The sequence below is a fragment of the Mustela erminea genome, chromosome 12, assembly GCF_009829155.1.
Source record: "Mustela erminea isolate mMusErm1 chromosome 12, mMusErm1.Pri, whole genome shotgun sequence".
Classification (NCBI taxonomy): domain Eukaryota; kingdom Metazoa; phylum Chordata; class Mammalia; order Carnivora; family Mustelidae; genus Mustela; species Mustela erminea.
In genome coordinates, this window is record NC_045625.1 from 62,256,101 (window position 1) to 62,274,812 (window position 18,712).

The window sequence follows — 18,712 nt, forward strand, 5'->3', positions numbered from 1 at the left end:
ATAAAAAATAAATTTATAAAAAAAGAAAATCTGAAAGACATACTTCTTTCAATTAAAAAAAATTGCATCTAAGGAGAAAACCTCGATTAACTAAGATATTTACTTATGCAGTTTGAATACTTTCTATGGGTCCACTCTGTGCTAGGCTTTGTGATAGAGCCTGAGAAAGTGAAAATAAGTAGGTTACTGTCCTTGTTAAGATATCCCCAATCTTCATGTCACTTACATGGAATTTTTGTGCTCCACTGATACCAAACGTAGCATTACTTAGTGATTTAGATTGTGAAGTGACTTGCCTGAGAACCCACCTTTCTGATACATCAGGTGTAGATTTAATCAAATGTTGTCAGCTTATTTGCTACCACCTATTTACTGAAAAGGGTCAAATTCAAATACTTAGCCAGTGGTTAATTTCCAGTTCAGGATTCTTTATTTGTAAATGCAAGTGGTTATATACCATTAGTATACATACATTGTTGGATTTCTTTTCCTCTTAGTGACTACCTTACTAGGAATACGATCTGTCATCCACTTTTTCCTCTCTACAGAGCTAAATGACATCAAAGTTTGTAACAAATTCTAATCATTGGTATAGTTGTTTATTTTCATGCTATCTAGTTAAATGCTAATTTAGAAATATAATGGAAGTATCATTCAGTATGGGGTATCTTTAAAGTACAAATTGTTTCTTTTTCTATTAAATTAGTCTCAAGTGAAAATGAGTGAGAGAAAATACTAGCATGTGTTAGTTCCTATTAGAATCTCTGGCAGTATTAAAATAACTTTTAACTTTTCCCATGTTAATATGTATATATTTCACTATACACCCAAACTAGCTCTTTTTCAAGGGACTGTAAACCAACAAAATGAATGTAATGTTTTACCCCTAAAACTGAATATGCAGGGATATATCAGTATAGAGATAGTTTCTTTAGGTAAGCAATAAGAAAAAAAAGTGAATACTCCCTTCTCATTTAATATTATTAAGACTAAGGAGAATGTCAAATAGTTGGTTTATTAATATACTTATTACAGTTAATTTGATTTGTGCTATGTTTTTATACATATGAGTTTAATTTATTTATAAGCTACCCTCAGATACTGCTAGTAATTTTTTTTTCATTGTTAATAATTTTTTATTTTTTATAAACATATATTTTTATTCCCAGGGGTACAGGTCTGTGAATCGCCAGGTTTACACACTTCAGAGCACTCACCAAAGCACATACCCTCCCCAACGTCCATAACCCCACCCCCCTTTTCCCAACCCTCTCCCCCCCAGCAACCCTCAGTTTGTTTTGTGAGATTAAGAGTCACTTATGGTTTGTCTCCCTCCCAATCCCATCTTGTTTCATTTATTCTTCTCCTACCCACTTAAGCCCCCATGTTGCATCACCACTTACTCATATTAGGGAGACCATATGATAGTTGTCTTTTTCCGCTTGACTTTCGCTAAGCATGATACGCTGTAGTTCCATCCATGTTGTCGCAAATGGCAAGATTTCATTTCTTTTGATGGCTGCATAGTATTCCATTGTGTATATATACCACATCTTCTTGATCCATTCATCTGTTGATGGACATCTAGGTTCTTTCCATAGTTTGGCTATTGTGGACATTGCTGCTATAAACATTCGGGTGCACGTGCCTCTTCGGATCACTACGTTTGTATCTTTAGTGTAAATACCCAGTAGTGCAATTGCTGGGTCATAGGGCAGTTCTATTTTCAACATTTTGAGGAACCTCCATGCTGTTTTCCAGAGTGGCTGCACCAGCTTGCATTCCCACCAACAGTGTAGGAGGGTTCCCCTTTCTCCACATCCTCGCCAGCATCTGTCATTTCCTGACTTGTTGATTTTAGCCATTCTGACTGGTGTGAGGTGATATCTCATTGTGGTTTTGATTTGTATTTCCCTGATGCCGAGTGATATGGAGCACTTTTTCATGTGTCTGTTGGCCATCTGGATGTCTTCTTTGCAGAAATGTCTGTTCATGTCCTCTGCCCATTTCTTGATTGGATTATTTGTTCTTTGGGTGTTGAGTTTGTTAAGTTCTTTATAGATTTTGGACACTAGTCCTTTATCTGATATGTCCTTTGCAAATATCTTCTCCCATTCTGTCAGTTGTCTTTTGGTTTTGTTAACTGTTTATTTTGCTGTGCAAAAGCTTTTGATCTTGATAAAATCCCAATAGTTCATTTTTACCCTTGCTTCCCTTGCCTTTGGCGATGTTCCTAGGAAGATGTTGCTGCGGCTGAGGTCGAAGAGGTTGCTGCCTGTGTTCTCCTCAAGGATTTCGATGGATTCCTTTCTCACATTTAGGTCCTTCATCCATTTTGAGTCTATTTTTATGTGTGGTGTAAGGAAATGGTCCAATTTCATTTTTCTGCATGTGGCTGTCCAATTTTCCCAACACCATTTATTGAAGAGGCTGTCTTTTTTCCATTGGACATTCTTTCCTGCTTTGTCGAAGATTAGTTGACCATAGAGTTGAGGGTCTATTTCTGGGCTCTCTGTTCTGTTCCATTGATCTATGTGTCTGTTTTTGTGCCAGTACCATGCTGTCTTGATGATGACAGCTTTGTAATAGAGCTTGAAGTTCGGAATTGTGATGCCACCAACTTTGGCTTTCTTTTTCAATATCCCTTTGGCTATTTGAGGTCTTTTCTGGTTCCATATAAATTTCAGAATTATTTGTTCCATTTCTTTGAAAAAGATGGATGGTACTTTGAAAGGAATTGCATTAAATGTGTAGATTGCTTTAGGTAGCATAGACATTTTCACAATATTTATTTTTCCAATCCAGGAGCATGGAACATTTTTCCATTTCTTTGTGTCTTCCTCAATTTCTTTCATGAGTACTTTATAGTTTTCTGAGTATAGATTCTTAGCCTCTTTGGTTAGGTTTATTCCTATGTATCTTATGGTGTGGGGTGCAATTGTAAATGGTATGGACTCCTTGATTTCTCTTTCTTCTGTCTTGTTGGTGTAGAGAAATGCAGCTGATTTCTGTGCATTGATTTTATATCCTGACACTTTACTGAATTCCTGTACAAGTTCTAGCAGTTTTGCAGTGGAGTCTTTTGGGTTTTCCACATATAGTATCATATCATCTGCAGAGAGTGATAATTTGACTTCTTCTTTGCCGATTTGGGTGCCTTTAATTTCCTTTTGTTGTCTGATTGCTGAGGCTAGGACCTCTAGTACTATGTTGAATAGCAGTGGTGATAATGGACATCCCTGCTGTGTTCCTGACCTTAGCGGAAAAGCTTTCAGTTTTCTCCATTGAGAATGATATTTGCGGTTGCTTTTTCATAAATGGCTTTGATGATATTGAGGTATGTGCCCTCTATCCCTACACTTTGAAGAATTTTGATCAGGAAGGGATGCTGTACTTTGTCAAATGCTTTTTCAGCATCTATTGAGAGTATCATATGGTTCTTGTTCTTTCTTTTATTAATGTGTTGAATCACATTGACTGATTTGTGGATGTTGAACCAACCTTGCAGCCCTGGAATAAATCCCACTTGGTCATGGTGAATAATCCTTTTAATGTACTATTGAATCCTATTGGCTAGTATTTTGGTGAGGATTTTCGCATCCGTGTTCATCAAGGATATTGGTCTATAGCTGTCTTTTTTGATGGGATCTTTGTCTGGTTTTGGGATCAAGGTGATGCTGGCCTCATAAAATGAGTTTGGAAGTTTTCCTTCCATTTCTATTTTTTGGAACAGTTTCAGGAGAATAGGAATTAGTTCTTCTTTAAATGTTTGGTAGAATTCCCCCGGGAAGCCGTCTGGCCCTGGGCTTTTGTTTGTTTGGAAATTTTTAATGACTGTTTTAATCTCCTTACTGGTTATGGGTCTGTTCAGGCTTTCTATTTCTTCCTGGTTCAGTTGTGGTAGTTTATATGTTTCTAGGAATGCATCCATTTCTTCCTAATTGTCAAATTTGTTGGCGTAGAGTTGCTCATAGTATGTTCTTATAATAGTTTGTATTTCTTTGGTGTTAGTTGTGATCTCTCCTCTTTCATTCATGATTTTATTTATTTGGGTCCTTTCTCTTTTCTTTATGATAAGTCTGGCTAAGGGTTTATCAATTTTATGAATTCTTTCAAAGAACCAGCTCCTAGTTTCGTTGCTTTGTTCTATTGTTTTTCTGGTTTCTATTTCATTGATTTCTGCTCTGATCTTTACGATTTCTCTTCTCTTGCTGGGCTTAGGGTTTCTTTCTTGTTCTTTCTCCAGCTCCTTTAGGTGTAGAGTTAGGTTGTGTACCTGAGGCCTTTCTTGTTTCTTGAGAAAGGCTTGTACCGCTATATATTTTCCTCTCAGGACTGCCTTTGTTGTGTCCCACAGATTTTGAACCGTTGTATTTTCATTATCATTTGTGTCCATGATTTTTTTCAATTCTTCTTTATTTCCTGGTTGACCCATTCATTCTTTAGAAGGATGCTATTTAGTCTCCATGTATTTGGGTTCTTTCCAAACTTCCTCTTGTGGTTGAGTTCTAGCTTCAGAGCATTGTGGTCTGAAAATATGCAAGGAATGATCCCAGTCTTTTGATACCGGTTGAGTCCTGATTTAGGACCGAGGATGTAATCTCTTCTGGAGAATGTTCCATGTGCACTAGAGAAGAATGTGTATTGCGTTGCTTTGGGATGAAATGTTCTGGATATATCTGTGATGTCCATCTGGTCCAGTGTGTCGTTTAAGGCCTTCATTTCCTTGTTGATCCTTTGCTTGGATGATCTGTCCATTTCAGTGAGGGGAGTGTTAAAGTCCCCTACTATTATTGTATTATTGTTGATGTGTTTCTTTGATTTTGTTATTAATTGGTTTATATAGTTGGCTGCTCCCACATTGGGGGCATAGATATTTAAAATTGTTAGATCTTCTTGTTGGACAGACCCTTTGAGTATAATATAGTGTCCTTCCTCATCTCTTATTATAGTCTTTGGCTTAAAATCTAATTGATCTTATATAACGATTGCCACTCCTACTTTCTTCTGATGTCCATTAGCATGGTAAATTCTTTTCCACCCCTTCACTTTAAATCTGGAGGTGTCTTCGGGCTTAAAATGAGTTCTTGTAGGCAACATTTAGATGGGTTTTGTTTTTTTATCCATTCTAATACCCTGTGTCTTTTGATTGGGGCATTTAGCCCATTAACATTCAGGGTAACTATTGAGAGATATGAATTTAGTGCCATTGTATTGCCTGTAAGGTGACTTACTGTATATTGTCTCTGTTCCTTTCTGATCTACCACTTGTAGGCTCTCTCTTTGCTTAGAGGACCCCTTTCAATATTTCCTGTAGAGCTGGTGCGGTGTTTGCAAATTCTTTCAGTTTTTGTTTGTCCTGGAAGCTTTTAATCTCTCCTTCTATTTTCAATGATAGCCTAGCTGGATATAGTATTCTTGGCTGCATGTTTTTCTCATTTAGTGCTCTGAATATATCATGCCAGCTCTTTCTGGCCTGCCAGGTCTCTATGCATAAGTCTGTTGCCAATCCAATGTTTTTACCATTGTATGTTACAGACTTCTTTTCCCGGGCTGCTTTCAGGATTTTCTCTTTGTCACTAAGGCTTGTAAATTTTACTATTAGATGACGGGGTGAGGGCCTATTCTTGATTTTGAGGGGCGTTCTCTGAACCTCCTGAATTTTGATGCTCATTCCCTTTGCCATATTGGGGAAATTCTCCCCAATAATTCTCTCCAGTATACCTTCTGCTCCCCTCTCTCTTTCTTCTTCTTCTGGAATCCCAATTATCCTAATGTTGTTTCGTCTTATGGTGTCAGTTATCTCTCGAATCCTCCCCTCATGGTCCAGTAGCTGTTTGTCCCTCTTTTGCTCATCTTCTTTATTCTCTGTCATTTGGTCTTCTGTATCGCTAATTCTTTCTTCTGCCTCATTTATCCTAGCAGTGAGAGCCTCCATTTCTTATTGCACCTCATTAATAGCTTTTTTGATTTCAACTTGGTTAGATTTTAGTTCTTTTATTTCTCCAGAAAGGGCTTTTATATCTCCCGAGAGGGTTTCTCTCATATCTTCCATGCCTTTTTCGAGCCCGGCTAGAACCTTGAGAATCGTCATTCTGAACTCTAGATCTGACATATTACCAATGTCTGTATTGATTAGGTCCCTAGCCTTCGGTACTGCCCCTTGTTCTTTTTTTTGTGGTGAATTTTTCCGCCTTGTCATTTTGTCCAGATAAGAGTATATGAAGGAGCAAGTAAAATACTAAAAGAGTGGCAACAACCCCAGGAAAATATGCTTTAACCAAATCAGAAGAGATCCCAAGTCGTGAGGGGGGAGAAAGGGGATAGAAAGAGGTTCAGAAAGAAAGAAAAGAAAGAAAGAAAGAAAGAAAGAAAGAAGGAAGGAAAAAAAAAAGAATTAAAAAAAGAAAACGAGGGGCGCCTGGGTGGCTCAGTTGGTTAAAGCCTCTGCCTTCAGCTCAATCGAGCCCTACATTGGGCTCTCTGCTCAGCGGGGAGCCTGCTTCCTCCTCTCTCTCTCTGCCTGCCTCTCTGCCTGCTTGTGATCTCTCTCTGTCAAATAAATAAATAAAATATTTAAAAAAAAACGAATAAAGAAAAATATAAGAAAGAAAATATATATATATTAGATAAACTAGTTAAAAAACGTTAAAAAAGAAAAGGGTAAAAGTTAAAAAAAATTTTAGCAGAAGAAGAGAAAAAAAAATGAAAAAGAAAAAAAATTAAATTAACTGCAAGACTTAAAAAAATCACAGGGAGAAAGCCATGAGTTCCATGCTTTGTTTTCTCCTCCTCTGGAGTTCTGCTGCTCTCCTTGGTATTGAAACTGCACTCCTTGGTAGGTGGACTTGGTCTTGGCTGGATTTCTTGTTGATCTTCTGGGGGAGGGGCCTGTTGTAGTGATTCTCAAGTGTCTTTGCCCCAGGCGGAATTGCACCGCCCTTACCAGGGGTCTGGTTGAGTAATCCGCTCAGGTTTGCTTTCAGGAACTTTTGTTCCCTGAGCGCTTTCTGTAGAGTTCCGGAGCTGCCTCCTGGTCTCCGGCCTAGAGGAGCCGAGAGCCTGGGGCCCCACTCCTCAGTGTGCCCTCAGAGATCAGCGCCCAGTAACTCCCGTCTGCCTGACCTCTGGCCTCGCTTCGAGCTCACCAAGCCTGCGACCGGTTCAAGGTAATCCCGAGCTGTGAGCTTACTGTTGGCTCTGTCTCTGTAGCCGGCTTCTCTGTTCCAATACCCGCAAGCTCTGCGACACTCAGACACTCTCGATCCTTCTGTGACCCTGCGGGACCCGGGAGCCGGCCCCTCCCCCCGGAGTCTATCTTCCCGTCGCTTTGGATTCACTTCTCCGCCAGTCCTACCTTTCAGAAAGTGGTTGTTTTGCTGCTTCTAGAATTGCTGTTCTTCTCTTCGATCTGCCGATGGATTTGCAGGTGTTTGCAATCTTTAGATAAGCTATCTAGCTGATCTCCTGCTAGCTGAAGTAGTCTCAGCCTGCTACTTCTCTGCCATCTTTACTCCTCCTCCTTCCTAGTGATTTTTTTTTTAAGATTTTATTTATTTATGACATAGCCAGAGAGGGAGCACAAGCACAAGGTAGCTGGAGAGGGAGAAGGGAGCCGAATATGGGGCTGAGCAGGGAGCCGGATATGTGGCTCCATCCCAGGACACTGGGATCATGACCTGAGCTGAAGGCAGACACTTAAGGACTGAACCACCCAGGGGCCTCAACTGCCAATGATTTTAAATGAGACCATCTTTGTGTATCAATCTGTGCGGCTTTTCTCAAAGTTACTTTCATTTTATTGAAAAGTGAGATATATTGTTATTTAATCCCTTTTCCCCAATGGGATTTATTTGACAAGAGCCAAGCCTATAACCAAAAATATTTTGTTATATGATCCAGTTTCTGTGATCTAACATTTATAAGTGAAAGTGTATAGAAAAAAATGGCATTGATATTTTTGTTATATACATCTTGCTTTTGTACTGTTCGTAATTAAAATTTTTTTTTCTTTCTCCATAGTAATGATGCTAATCCTCTCAATTTATAAAATCATTCTTCGTAATATTTATATATGATTTTACTTCTCTTCATAGAACTGTTGATAGCTATTTTGTTTACATATAATGTTATAGGAAAATCTATATAAGTAAGAGGATGGTTTGTGTAAATAAGTTACTTCCACCTAAGTTTAACATTCAAAGCATCTAAATTTATTAAAATGTATAAAATATGTCCATGGTGATAAGACATGTAAAAAACCTGGAATTTATTTGTTTTCCTTTTTTTCTTCCTTTTAGGTGTCCAATGTCTCCAGCATCAGTAGATTGCCAACTCCCTGTCCTTGCAACACCCCAGCCAGCATTATGCTAGTTCTGTCATACCCATCCCCGATTACTGCAGCAGAATGGAATCGTTCTTTAGTTGTAAGGTAAGTTTCCCTACCCACTCATTTCACACACATAGACTCAGCTTTTCATTTTACAATATTGTGTAGTTTTGTAAGTTTTTTTTAAAGTTTCTTTTCCCATTTGGTTCCTTAGGTCATCAATGTATCATATTCAAAAACTTATAAAACTGCATAATATAATAAAAGCCTTATCTTGTGACCATAGACCAGCTTCTTTTTGTAGTAATCCCTATGAGGTTATAAAACCTCCATTGTTTGACATTTGGGGCATCTCATGGAAAGGGAGCTGGCAATCTGCAGCTGCTGTGGACATTGGATGAGAAAATATTGAAAGGTAAGCTTCAGATTTAGACCATATTGTATGCCTTTGGTTCCATGGTGTATGCTTGAAATTCATACTTTATGTTAAACTTTATAGTAAATTCATGAAAGAAAAATACTACTACTCTTCTTTAAAGTGATCTTCAGTAAATGTTTGCAATATTAAGTTCGCATAGTACATTGGGATTATCTTAGAAGGTAATTTTTATCTGAAAATAGTGGGAATTCTAATATCGAATGAGGTATTAAACAAAAATAATATTAAATAAAATAGTTCATTTATCCCCATTTTCACATGTTTGTAAAACAAAGCTATTGCTAACTTTTTTAGCTTATTAAATATATTTTTTATTAGAGAAGTGGTTATAACACTGTTCCACAAATACCTTTTACTAATCCTTCTACCTGCTGTCTTTGATTCTGTATTGATCACTACATATAAAGATTGTAAGAGCTTTCTGGTTTTTTATTCCATCCATATTCTTTCCTATGTATTTGAAGAACAGGGAATTTGCTGTGTTCCTTGTTTTTTAATTCACTTTTAAACTTTAGAACACTATAATTTTAAGTACTATTATAATTAAACAAATGAAAATAAGTTTCCTAGGTTTTAATTTTTTCATTACAGAGACACGTATAAAGATAAGTACTTTCACAATATAATTTTTTGTTTTTTAGACATTGTCTGTGTGTAGACCAAGTGGTACAGCATTATGTAGTGGAAGGAGAGTTAGATTTTAACATTCAGAAGAGCTAGAATTCTAACTGAAAAATCTGCTTCTATCTGGAAGTACTTCCCTGTGATTCACTGAGCCAACTTCTCTCTATAAAATTGTGTTCTTCTCATTCCCTTTAGGAATTAGTTGTAATTAAATACAATTAAATTGTCTCCTTGTTTGATTTAATAATTTCATCCTAGAAGAAACACAGTAGTTCTCAGTTTTTCCTTTCTGTGTATATAAATAAAGTTCATCAATTAGAAAAGCAATTGCTAGCTTTTAGTTAATGACCTAATTTAAATTCAGGAAATATTTGATTTTACATAGATTTTTACTTGAAACCCAAGTTAAGGCATATCATTGCCATCTCTAACTTCTTTTTGTAAAATTTATAAATTTTTTTCTGTTTACACTAGTCTCATTGTATACTGTGATACTCCCAAGACCACCAGTAGGCAGAAGGGGACATGGTGTTTTAATTCCATTTGGGTTGTATTAACCAAAGAAGATGATAAATGAAACAAGCAGTATGAGTTTCTTTTTTAGTGTCAAGTGGGGAAAACACTTTACCTAAAATACCAGTCCCAGACCAGTAATACTGAACTTTTTAAAATTTATTTCCCCCTTTGATAAACATAAAAACTGTGGACACACATACATCATGACAGGATAAAGTGATATCCTTCATTGAGGTCATTGTATTCTTTGTATATATCTTCTAGTTTTTGTCAAACTTTACTTTCTGCAATTTCTGATATAAGAATACTAGACCTTTTGCTTTCCAAGCACAAAATGATTAAATATGCATTTTAAAAGGAGAAGGGAGTTGGGGGAAATTGGAAGGGGAGGTGAACCATGAGAGACTGTGGACTCTGAAAAACAATCTGAGGGGTTTGAAGTGACGGGGGTGGGGGGTGGGAGGTTGGGGTACCAGGTGGTGGGTATTATAGAGGGCACGGACTGCATGGAGCACTGGGTGTGGTGAAAAAAATAAATGAATACTGTTATGCTGAAAATAAATAAAAAATAATTAAAAAAAATAATGAAATGCCATACCATCACTACCCCAGGTTGAGAATATACACTATAAAGAAAGGGAAGAAATCAAAAAAATATATAAAGTTAGAAGGCCATAGCCATTTTCAAACAGGTCAATGGATAAGACAGAATTATATGAAAATTAGAAATCTAGTCTCTGATTAATATTTATGACCCCTTCTCTGTATATAGTTGGCTAGTTCAGTAATATATTTTCTGGGCATTGGATTATTTAAAATTTAGTAATCAAAATAATATCAGAAGATGAAATGTAATCTTTTTAAAACTCTTTTCTACAAGAATTAATGCTGTATTTTAGTAGAGACATAAATACAACTGACAGATGTGTTGAAATAATGACATTTCATCTACACAGACTCCTTTCTCTTCCCGTGCCTCAGTCTACCTAGTCCCAAGGTCTGATAATACTGCTAGTCCTTTCGCACTCCCCACACCGTCACCACTACACTAATCCAGATAGCAGCGAGACCACCCAGGTTAATTCTGTATCTGCCATTCTTCCCCATATAACCCTCAGTTACAAAGAATTCAGCATGCCTGGTGCTCTCTAGTCTTTTAAACTTTTCCAATTAATTACACCACAATGGTGATATAATTAATTACTCATACCTTTCCTCTTTCTGCTTCCTTTAGCTTAGGAAAAGTTTATTCTCACCATTTCATTTTTGGGCCAAGTAGTAATTCAAAAGTAGAGAAATAATGTTGATGTGCCCATTTTTTTTGTTTTTGTTTTTGTTTATTTTAACTAAAACAGAATGCTACCTTATTCCGCAAATGATTTTAGGTTGACTCTCATTTGCCTTTTCATCTTCCTCACTTAGCTCTCCCTGGGGGAAAGTATTATTTATAGTTTAATAGTTTTATTTCCATGGGTCAGAATAAACACTTTGTACTATCACCTAGCTTTTGGAGGGGGGGAGGGTGGGACATAAACTTTTGAAGTATAATTTACTCTTAAGGTGGGTCCTTTGAGAAAACATTTGACAAGAGGGAAGGTTTTTCTAGGTTATTATATGAGATAATTGCTTTCGTTGAATTTTTGTTCACAATATTTTCACTTGTCATGCCATTAAGAAGACACAAGAATTAGTCATTGAGCCTAGGTTCTGTATTCATTATGTGCACATATGTACACATAATGATCCAATTTTAATTAACCCATTAAAATAATTACACATCTTCCTGCACTTCAAATAAACAGTTTAAAAACCTCAGAGGTAGAAATGTAATTGTTTATTTCTACATGCATAAACATTTTGTTATTTTAAAGCACAAAATGTTGGAGTAGGAACTATACTATTAATCATTTATGTTTGTGGATAAAATTTCATGTACACAGATAACATTTCACATTTCAGTGAATGAAATGTTGAAAGTTTTAGATATATATAAAATCGGGAAATTTAGGCACAGATTTAAAATACATTTTGCTCTAGGGAATAGTTTTTTTCTTTCTTTTTTTTTGGATGGGAGTGGTTATTTTTCTGACAATGTTCTACACGTGCAAATTAACTGAAAAATTGCTATGAGACGAAGTCTAATTTTTGCATGTCAAATGTGACATATATGTGTGTGTGTGTATATATATATATATATAGCTATATTTTTTGTTATAAAAGAAAAAAAGTGAATGGACTGAATGGTATGTGAGTTATATCTCAAAAAAAAAATACAGCATGGTTATATAACAGTAGGTGAAGATGGTGATGATGTTGATAGGTATGCACTATAACATTATGGAGAGGGGGGGCAGAGTTGGCTACCTAAAGATACAACTGCTATAAACTTATTGTTCCTATAGTATATGAATAATTTTATGAGTACTGCTGAAGTGTATTTTTACTGGAGGTTTTTATAATGTATGTTAGATTGCATTATGTGATACAGCTTTGAAGAGGTGGTGATGTAGTTCTAAGAACTTGGACTTAGGCATCAGCTAGATCTAGTTTCAAGTCATAGGACCTCGCCTCGAACAATTATTTAATCTCTCTGAGCCATTGTTTCATCATTTCTTATGTGAGACTAAAATGTACATACAGTAGAGTGTTTTCATAACTGCTTGAGTACATGTGTGCTCTCGTGCTCATAGAACCACTTCCTCCCTCCCCTCTTCCTCACTTTCCTCCCTCCCTCTCTTTCCTCCTCTAGATATAGGTACAGATATAGATACATGAATGAAATACTTGGGCTAATACTCAGCAAATGGGAAGGAGGTGTCAGTAATTATTAACTCTTACTGTAGCTATAGCATTATAGTATTGTAAATTATGACCATTTATCTGCTTGTCTGTGCTGGAAACATTTTAAAGTACAGTAGTTATAAAATTTTCTGAGGAAACTTCCTGAGGAAGTTTGTTAAGGCTGATTTTCAATGTAACAATCCTTTTTTCTCTTTTTCCCCACTCTGGGATAATTACAAAAACTTTACAGCAGTGAGCCTATCAGTTACATATTTAGTGAATTTATATATATGTTTATATTTTTACATGTATTTAGTAAATAATTTATTAAAATATTTATAATTGGGGGCGCCTGGGTGGCTCAGTGGGTTAAGGCCTCTGCCTTCGGCTCAGGTCATGATCCCAGGGGCCTGGGATCTAGCCCCACATCAGGCTCTCTGCTCAGCAGGGAGCCTGCTTCCTCCTCTCTCTGCCTGCCTCTCTGCCTACTTGTGATCTCTATCAAATAAACAAATAAAATCTTAAAAAAAATAAATTTATAATTGACCCAATTAAAAACCTCAAAAATTGTCTCCTTGTTTGATTAAATAGGTTTTAGATTTCTCCAAATAGAATTGAGAATCTCTAAACTATTACAAATAAGATTTATTATAAGACATTTTTCTCCTTTATAGCCTTCTAAAGAAGATGTACTCATTTGATGGGTATTGGCATTTCATTTTGTGTTTTACTCAGAAAATAAGGCCTAACATTCACTTTTAAATTAAATCTAAAGGATTTACTTTAATATTGTGTTTTTAGGGCAAATGGTATCATCGGAGGCAAGCAGTAAAAGAATTGCATGGCACGTTGATACGCCTTTTAAATGAATTGCTGCCATGGGAACCAAAGTTGATGAAAGCTTTTCAAAGAAACAGGTAATTAGAGGTTTATAATCTGTTTTACCTATTTTAAGGCTCTTAATTTATGATTATGGGGAGATATCCTGGAATCATTTTGTAATGTTCCATTGATTTATATTTCAGGAGATATTTTTGAGTCCCTACTGTTTGCAAGGCACTTCCTAAGCCCTGAAAATGTAGTATTGATTAAATAAAACCATGCTCTGTGGCTTACATTCCTTTTCTTTTTTTCCAGTTTTTTTCCATTGTGGTAAAATGCACAAACAAAATTTACCTTAGTAATTTAACTAGTTTTAGGTGTATAGTTCATTGGTATTATATACATTCATAATGAATGTTATTCTTAACCCCCATCTATCTCCTGAACTCTTCCTCTTACAAAACTAAAACTCTATACTTATTAAATAACTAACTCCCCATTCTCTCTCCTCCCCAGCCCCTGACAGTCACCATTCTACTGTCTGTCTATATGATTTGACTACTCTTAATTACTTCGTATAATATACAATATTTGTGGTTTTGTGACTGTCTTATTTCACTTAGCATATTTTCAGGGTTCATCCAAATTGTAACATATGTCAGAATTTCCTTCCTTTTTAAGGCTCTGTGGTATTTCATTGCATGCATATACCTACATTTTGCTTCCTCATTCATCTGCTAGTGGGCACATGAGTAGTTTTCATGTTTCAGCTATTACAAATAATGTTGCTGCAAACATGGGTGTGAAGATATCTCTTCAAGATACTGTTCTCAGTTCTTTTGGTTTATACTTAGAAGTGGAATTGCTGGATCATATGGTAATTCTAATTTTTTAAAAATTTTTAAAGAATCACCATAGCCTTTTCCACAGTGTCTATACAGTTTTCCATTCCCACCAACAATACATAAGGATCCCAGTTTCTCCTAATCCTTACCAACGTTTGTTATTTTGTTTGTTTGTTTTTTATAGTAGCCATCCTAATGAATACTTGGTGGTATATTGTGCTTTTGATTTGTATTTACCTAATGATGTGCTTATTAGTTATTTGTGTATCTTTGGAGAAATGACTATTCAAGTCTTTTGCCCGTTTTTGAATTAGCTTTTTGATTTTTTTGTTGTTGTTGATTTTTAGGAATTTTCTGTATATTCTGGATACTAATGCTTTACTGGGTATATGATTTGCAAATATTTTCTTCCATTCTGTGTGTTACCTTTCTGTTTTGTTGATAGTGCCTTTGATGAACAATTTTTTAAATTTTCCATGAAATCCAGTTTCTTTTTTTTTGTTTATAGTTGTTGCCTGTGCCTTTAATGTCATTCCCAAGAAATAATTAGTAAGTTTAGTAGTTTAAATTTTGAAACCAAGTAATTTAAGCACTCCCGCTTTGTTTTTTATTTTTCAAGACCATTTTGGCTGTTTGAGGTCCCTTGAGATGCCATATGAATTTTAGGATGTTTTTCTATTCCATAAAAAATATTGGAATTTTGGTAAGGATTGCATTGAATCTGTGGAACAATTTGGGTAGTATTGACATCTTCAAAATATAAGTCTTCCAATCCATGAATATGGGATGTGTTTTCATTTATTTAGTCATCTTTAATTACTCCTCCAGTGTTTTGTAGTTTTCATTGTACAAGTCTTTCACATCCTTGATTAATTCCAAATTATTTTATTCTTTTTGATGCTACTAAAAACAGAATTGTTTCAAGTTGCTTTTCAGATTGATTACTGTATAGAAATGCAACTGATTCTTGTGTGTTGACTTTGTATCCTGCTACTTGCTGAACTCATTTACTATTTCTAACAATTTTTATGTGGAATCTTTGAGGTTTCTATGTAATAAGATCATGTCATCTGTAAAGAGAGATTTATTTTTTTCCTTTGCTACATGGATGCCTTTTTTTTTTTTCTTGACTAATGCTTGGTCTAGAACTTTCAGTACAATGTTAAATAGAAGTAGTAAAAGTGAGCATCCTTGCCTTGTTCCCAAACTTAGAAGGAAAAAGTCTTTCACCATTGAGTGTGATGTTGACTATGCATTTTTCTTGTATGGCTTTACGCTGGGTTAGTTTCCTTCTATTCTCAGTTTGCTGAGTATTTTTATCATGGAAAGATGTTGAATTTTGTCATTATTTTTCTGCAGTTGAGATAATCATGTGGTCTCTTCACTTTATTATTTTAATGTAGAGTATGACAATCAATTTTCATATGTTGGACTATCCTTGCATTCTAGGAATAAATCTCATTTGGTCATAGTCATAATCCTTTCAATATGCTACAGAATTTGATTTGCTTATATTTTGTTTACCCGGATCAGTATCTTATCTGGGGGAGCATGGGAAGATGGCAGAGAGGGTAGACCCTAAGCGTGCACTGCCCCATGTTTACAACTAGATATCATCCACATCCAAGTCATTAAACCAGAGAGCAGTCTGAAGACTGGCAGAACAAACTCCACAACTAAATATAGAGAAGCTGCAATCTGAAAGATTAGGAGGCCAGAAAGGCAGGAGGAGACTGCTAGTAGGAGAAAGGGAGCTGTGTGCATGAAGAGGACAAAGAAACAGGCATTTGTACCAGGAAACTCATATGGGAAAACTAATCCCCGTAATGTTTGGCTTAAAAACCAGAGGAGCTAAATTCTATGAGTTTGTAAAAGCAGTGGCAATTGGAGCTTGTAACTTTAAAAGTCTTTAAAAGCTGACACAGCACTGGGTGAGCCAGGAGGGAAAGTGATAGCTGGGTCCCTGCCCTTAAATTAGAGAGCGCAGCCTGTGCAGAGAGGCAACATAAAATTGGCAGTTTACACAATGCCATGGGCAAACAGGAGACATATTTGTCCATACTGTTTTCAGAGCATATTGATGGATTTCTTTGAAAATGAGGGAACTGGCATGTACCATTTTCCTCCCCCAGCCCCCAGCATAACCATAAACTCCCTGTGGGAGAGGAGGCTGCACAGATATTTGTAGCCTGGACCTGGGGCGCAGAGCAAATTTTGTTAAAGCTGCGTGTGTGCCCCGCCCAGACTCTGGGTGTATACCTGATGGGGTTTTGGAACATAGGTGAGGTTCAGTGGGGTGGAGTCCGGAGCCAGTGACCAAGAAATAATTCTTCAGACATCTTTGGTGCAAAACGGTCTTTATTAAAGTACGGTGACAGGACCAGTGGGCAGAAAGAGCTGCTGCCCTAGGGTTGTGAGGAGTGTGTTCGGGGCAGGTAAGGAAAAAGGGAGGTTTCAAAAGGATTTTTCTATGTTAAGACTCACAGGATACTGGAGGCCTTATCATTGTCAAGTTAAGGTTTTTCCCTGTAGCAAGGCATTAACATGAAGATAGTTGGGAACTTCCTGGAGGAACATTATACTCTGCCTGCTTCAAGTGTCTGTTAATGGGCTGTAGATTATAAGAACATTATATTATATCTACATGTTCTTCTGGAAGCTAGGTTATTGATAGAAATGCTTTGTTCTTATAGATTGCTAAAACATTTGTAAACTGCGAGAGAGTCAGGTCTTACAAGATTGTGATCTCTATAGGTTAACTGTCCTTCCTTTCCTTGGCCTTAGGCCAGCCAGGAGTGCCTGAGGAACCATGGGAGGGTGGGTGGTGTGGGATATCCGCTTCTGCTTTGTCCTCAGCTTGCATTCTGTTCCCTCATCATACCTGCTGCTGCAGACCATGCCCAGCCATTGTCGTATGCTCTCCACAAGCTTCACATCCCCAGCAGCCACAGCATTTTGGGAGATCTGGCATAGGACTAGTTGCCCAGTGCAATTTAGCTAACACCAGTACTCTACTCCCAAGTTCCCTGGTGGGCATGCCCCCTCAGAACTGGTCTGCCTGAGTCCCACTAACACCAGATAGTAAGCACATACCACAACAGGCAAGAGGGTCAGTGCAGATGGCTTCACTGAAAGGAAAAGTGACTCAGACATAACAGCAGGATGTAAACAACACACGTAGGATACTCCCCTAAAGTGCCAGGTTCTGTTTAACAGGGGGCACTGCACTTCAAGGGACTCCAGGACTGCCTCTTCATGAAGTCACTTCTTTTAAGAGCAGATGACATAGGTGACTTTCTTTTTTTTTAAGATTTTACTTATTTATTTGACAGAGATCACAAGTAGGCAGAGAGGTAGGCAGAGAGAGAGGAGGAAGCAGGCTCCCTGCTGAGCAGAGAGCTCTATGCGGGACTCGATCCCAGGACCCTGAGATCATGACCTGAGCCGAAGGCAGCAGCTTAACCCATTGAGCCACCCAGGCGCCCCCATAGGTGACTTTCTTAACAGAGAGAAACAGACACAGAGAGGCAGACAAAATGAGATAGAGAAATTTATCCCAGATGAAAGCAGGATAAGGCCACAGCCAGAGATCTAAGCCAAGCAGATACAAGAAACATGCCTGATATCTCAAGAATTTAAAGCAATGATCATAAGAACACTCACTAGACTTGAAAAAAGAGTGGAAGACATGAGTGAGATCCTTAACACAGAATTAGGGAATAATATAGAGGGGCACCTTACTGGCCTAGTCAGTAGAGCATTACATTCTTGATCTTGCAAGTTGAGGCCCCACATTGGGTATACAGATTAATTAAAAATAAAATTATAAAAAGAAAAGGAATAACATAGCAGAGATAAAGGGCTTAATAAATGAAATGAGAAATACACTTGATGGAATATAGCAGGATGAAAGAAGCAAGGGAATAAATTAGTGACCTTGAAGACAGAGCAATGGAAAGCAATCAAGCTGAATAAAAGAAAAAAAGAATTACACAAAACAAGAATAGACTTAGGGAACTCAGTGGCTCCATCAAACGTACTAACATTTGTATTATAGGAGTCCCAGAAGAAGAAGAGAGAGAAAAGTGGACAGAAAATTTATTTGAAGAAATAAAAGGTGACTTCTGTAACCTGGGGAAGGAAACAGATAACCAAATCCAGGAAGTACAGAGAACTCCCATCAAAATCAACAAAAGCAGATCCACACTAAGACATATTGTAATTAAATTGGCAACATACAGTAATAAAGGAAAAAAGTCTTTGGAATTCATACAGGAATTCAGTAAATTTGGATGGAACCAGGAAGGACCCCCAAATAGCCAGAGGAACATTGAAAAGGAAAACTAAACCTGTGGC

The 18,712-nt window shown here is 36.9% G+C and overlaps 1 protein-coding gene across 2 annotated transcripts in view; it reads left to right on the forward strand.

The window, feature by feature from the left end:
- The window catches only part of KIAA2026 (KIAA2026 ortholog), a 149,752-nt gene that overhangs the window by 110,867 nt on the left and 20,173 nt on the right, over positions 1 to 18,712 (forward strand). For both annotated transcript variants that reach the window (XM_032308887.1, XM_032308886.1), the window contains one exon: positions 13,491 to 13,606. In XM_032308887.1, the coding sequence (XP_032164778.1) occupies positions 13,491 to 13,606 (116 nt within the window). The remainder of the gene's footprint in view (positions 1 to 13,490; positions 13,607 to 18,712) is intronic.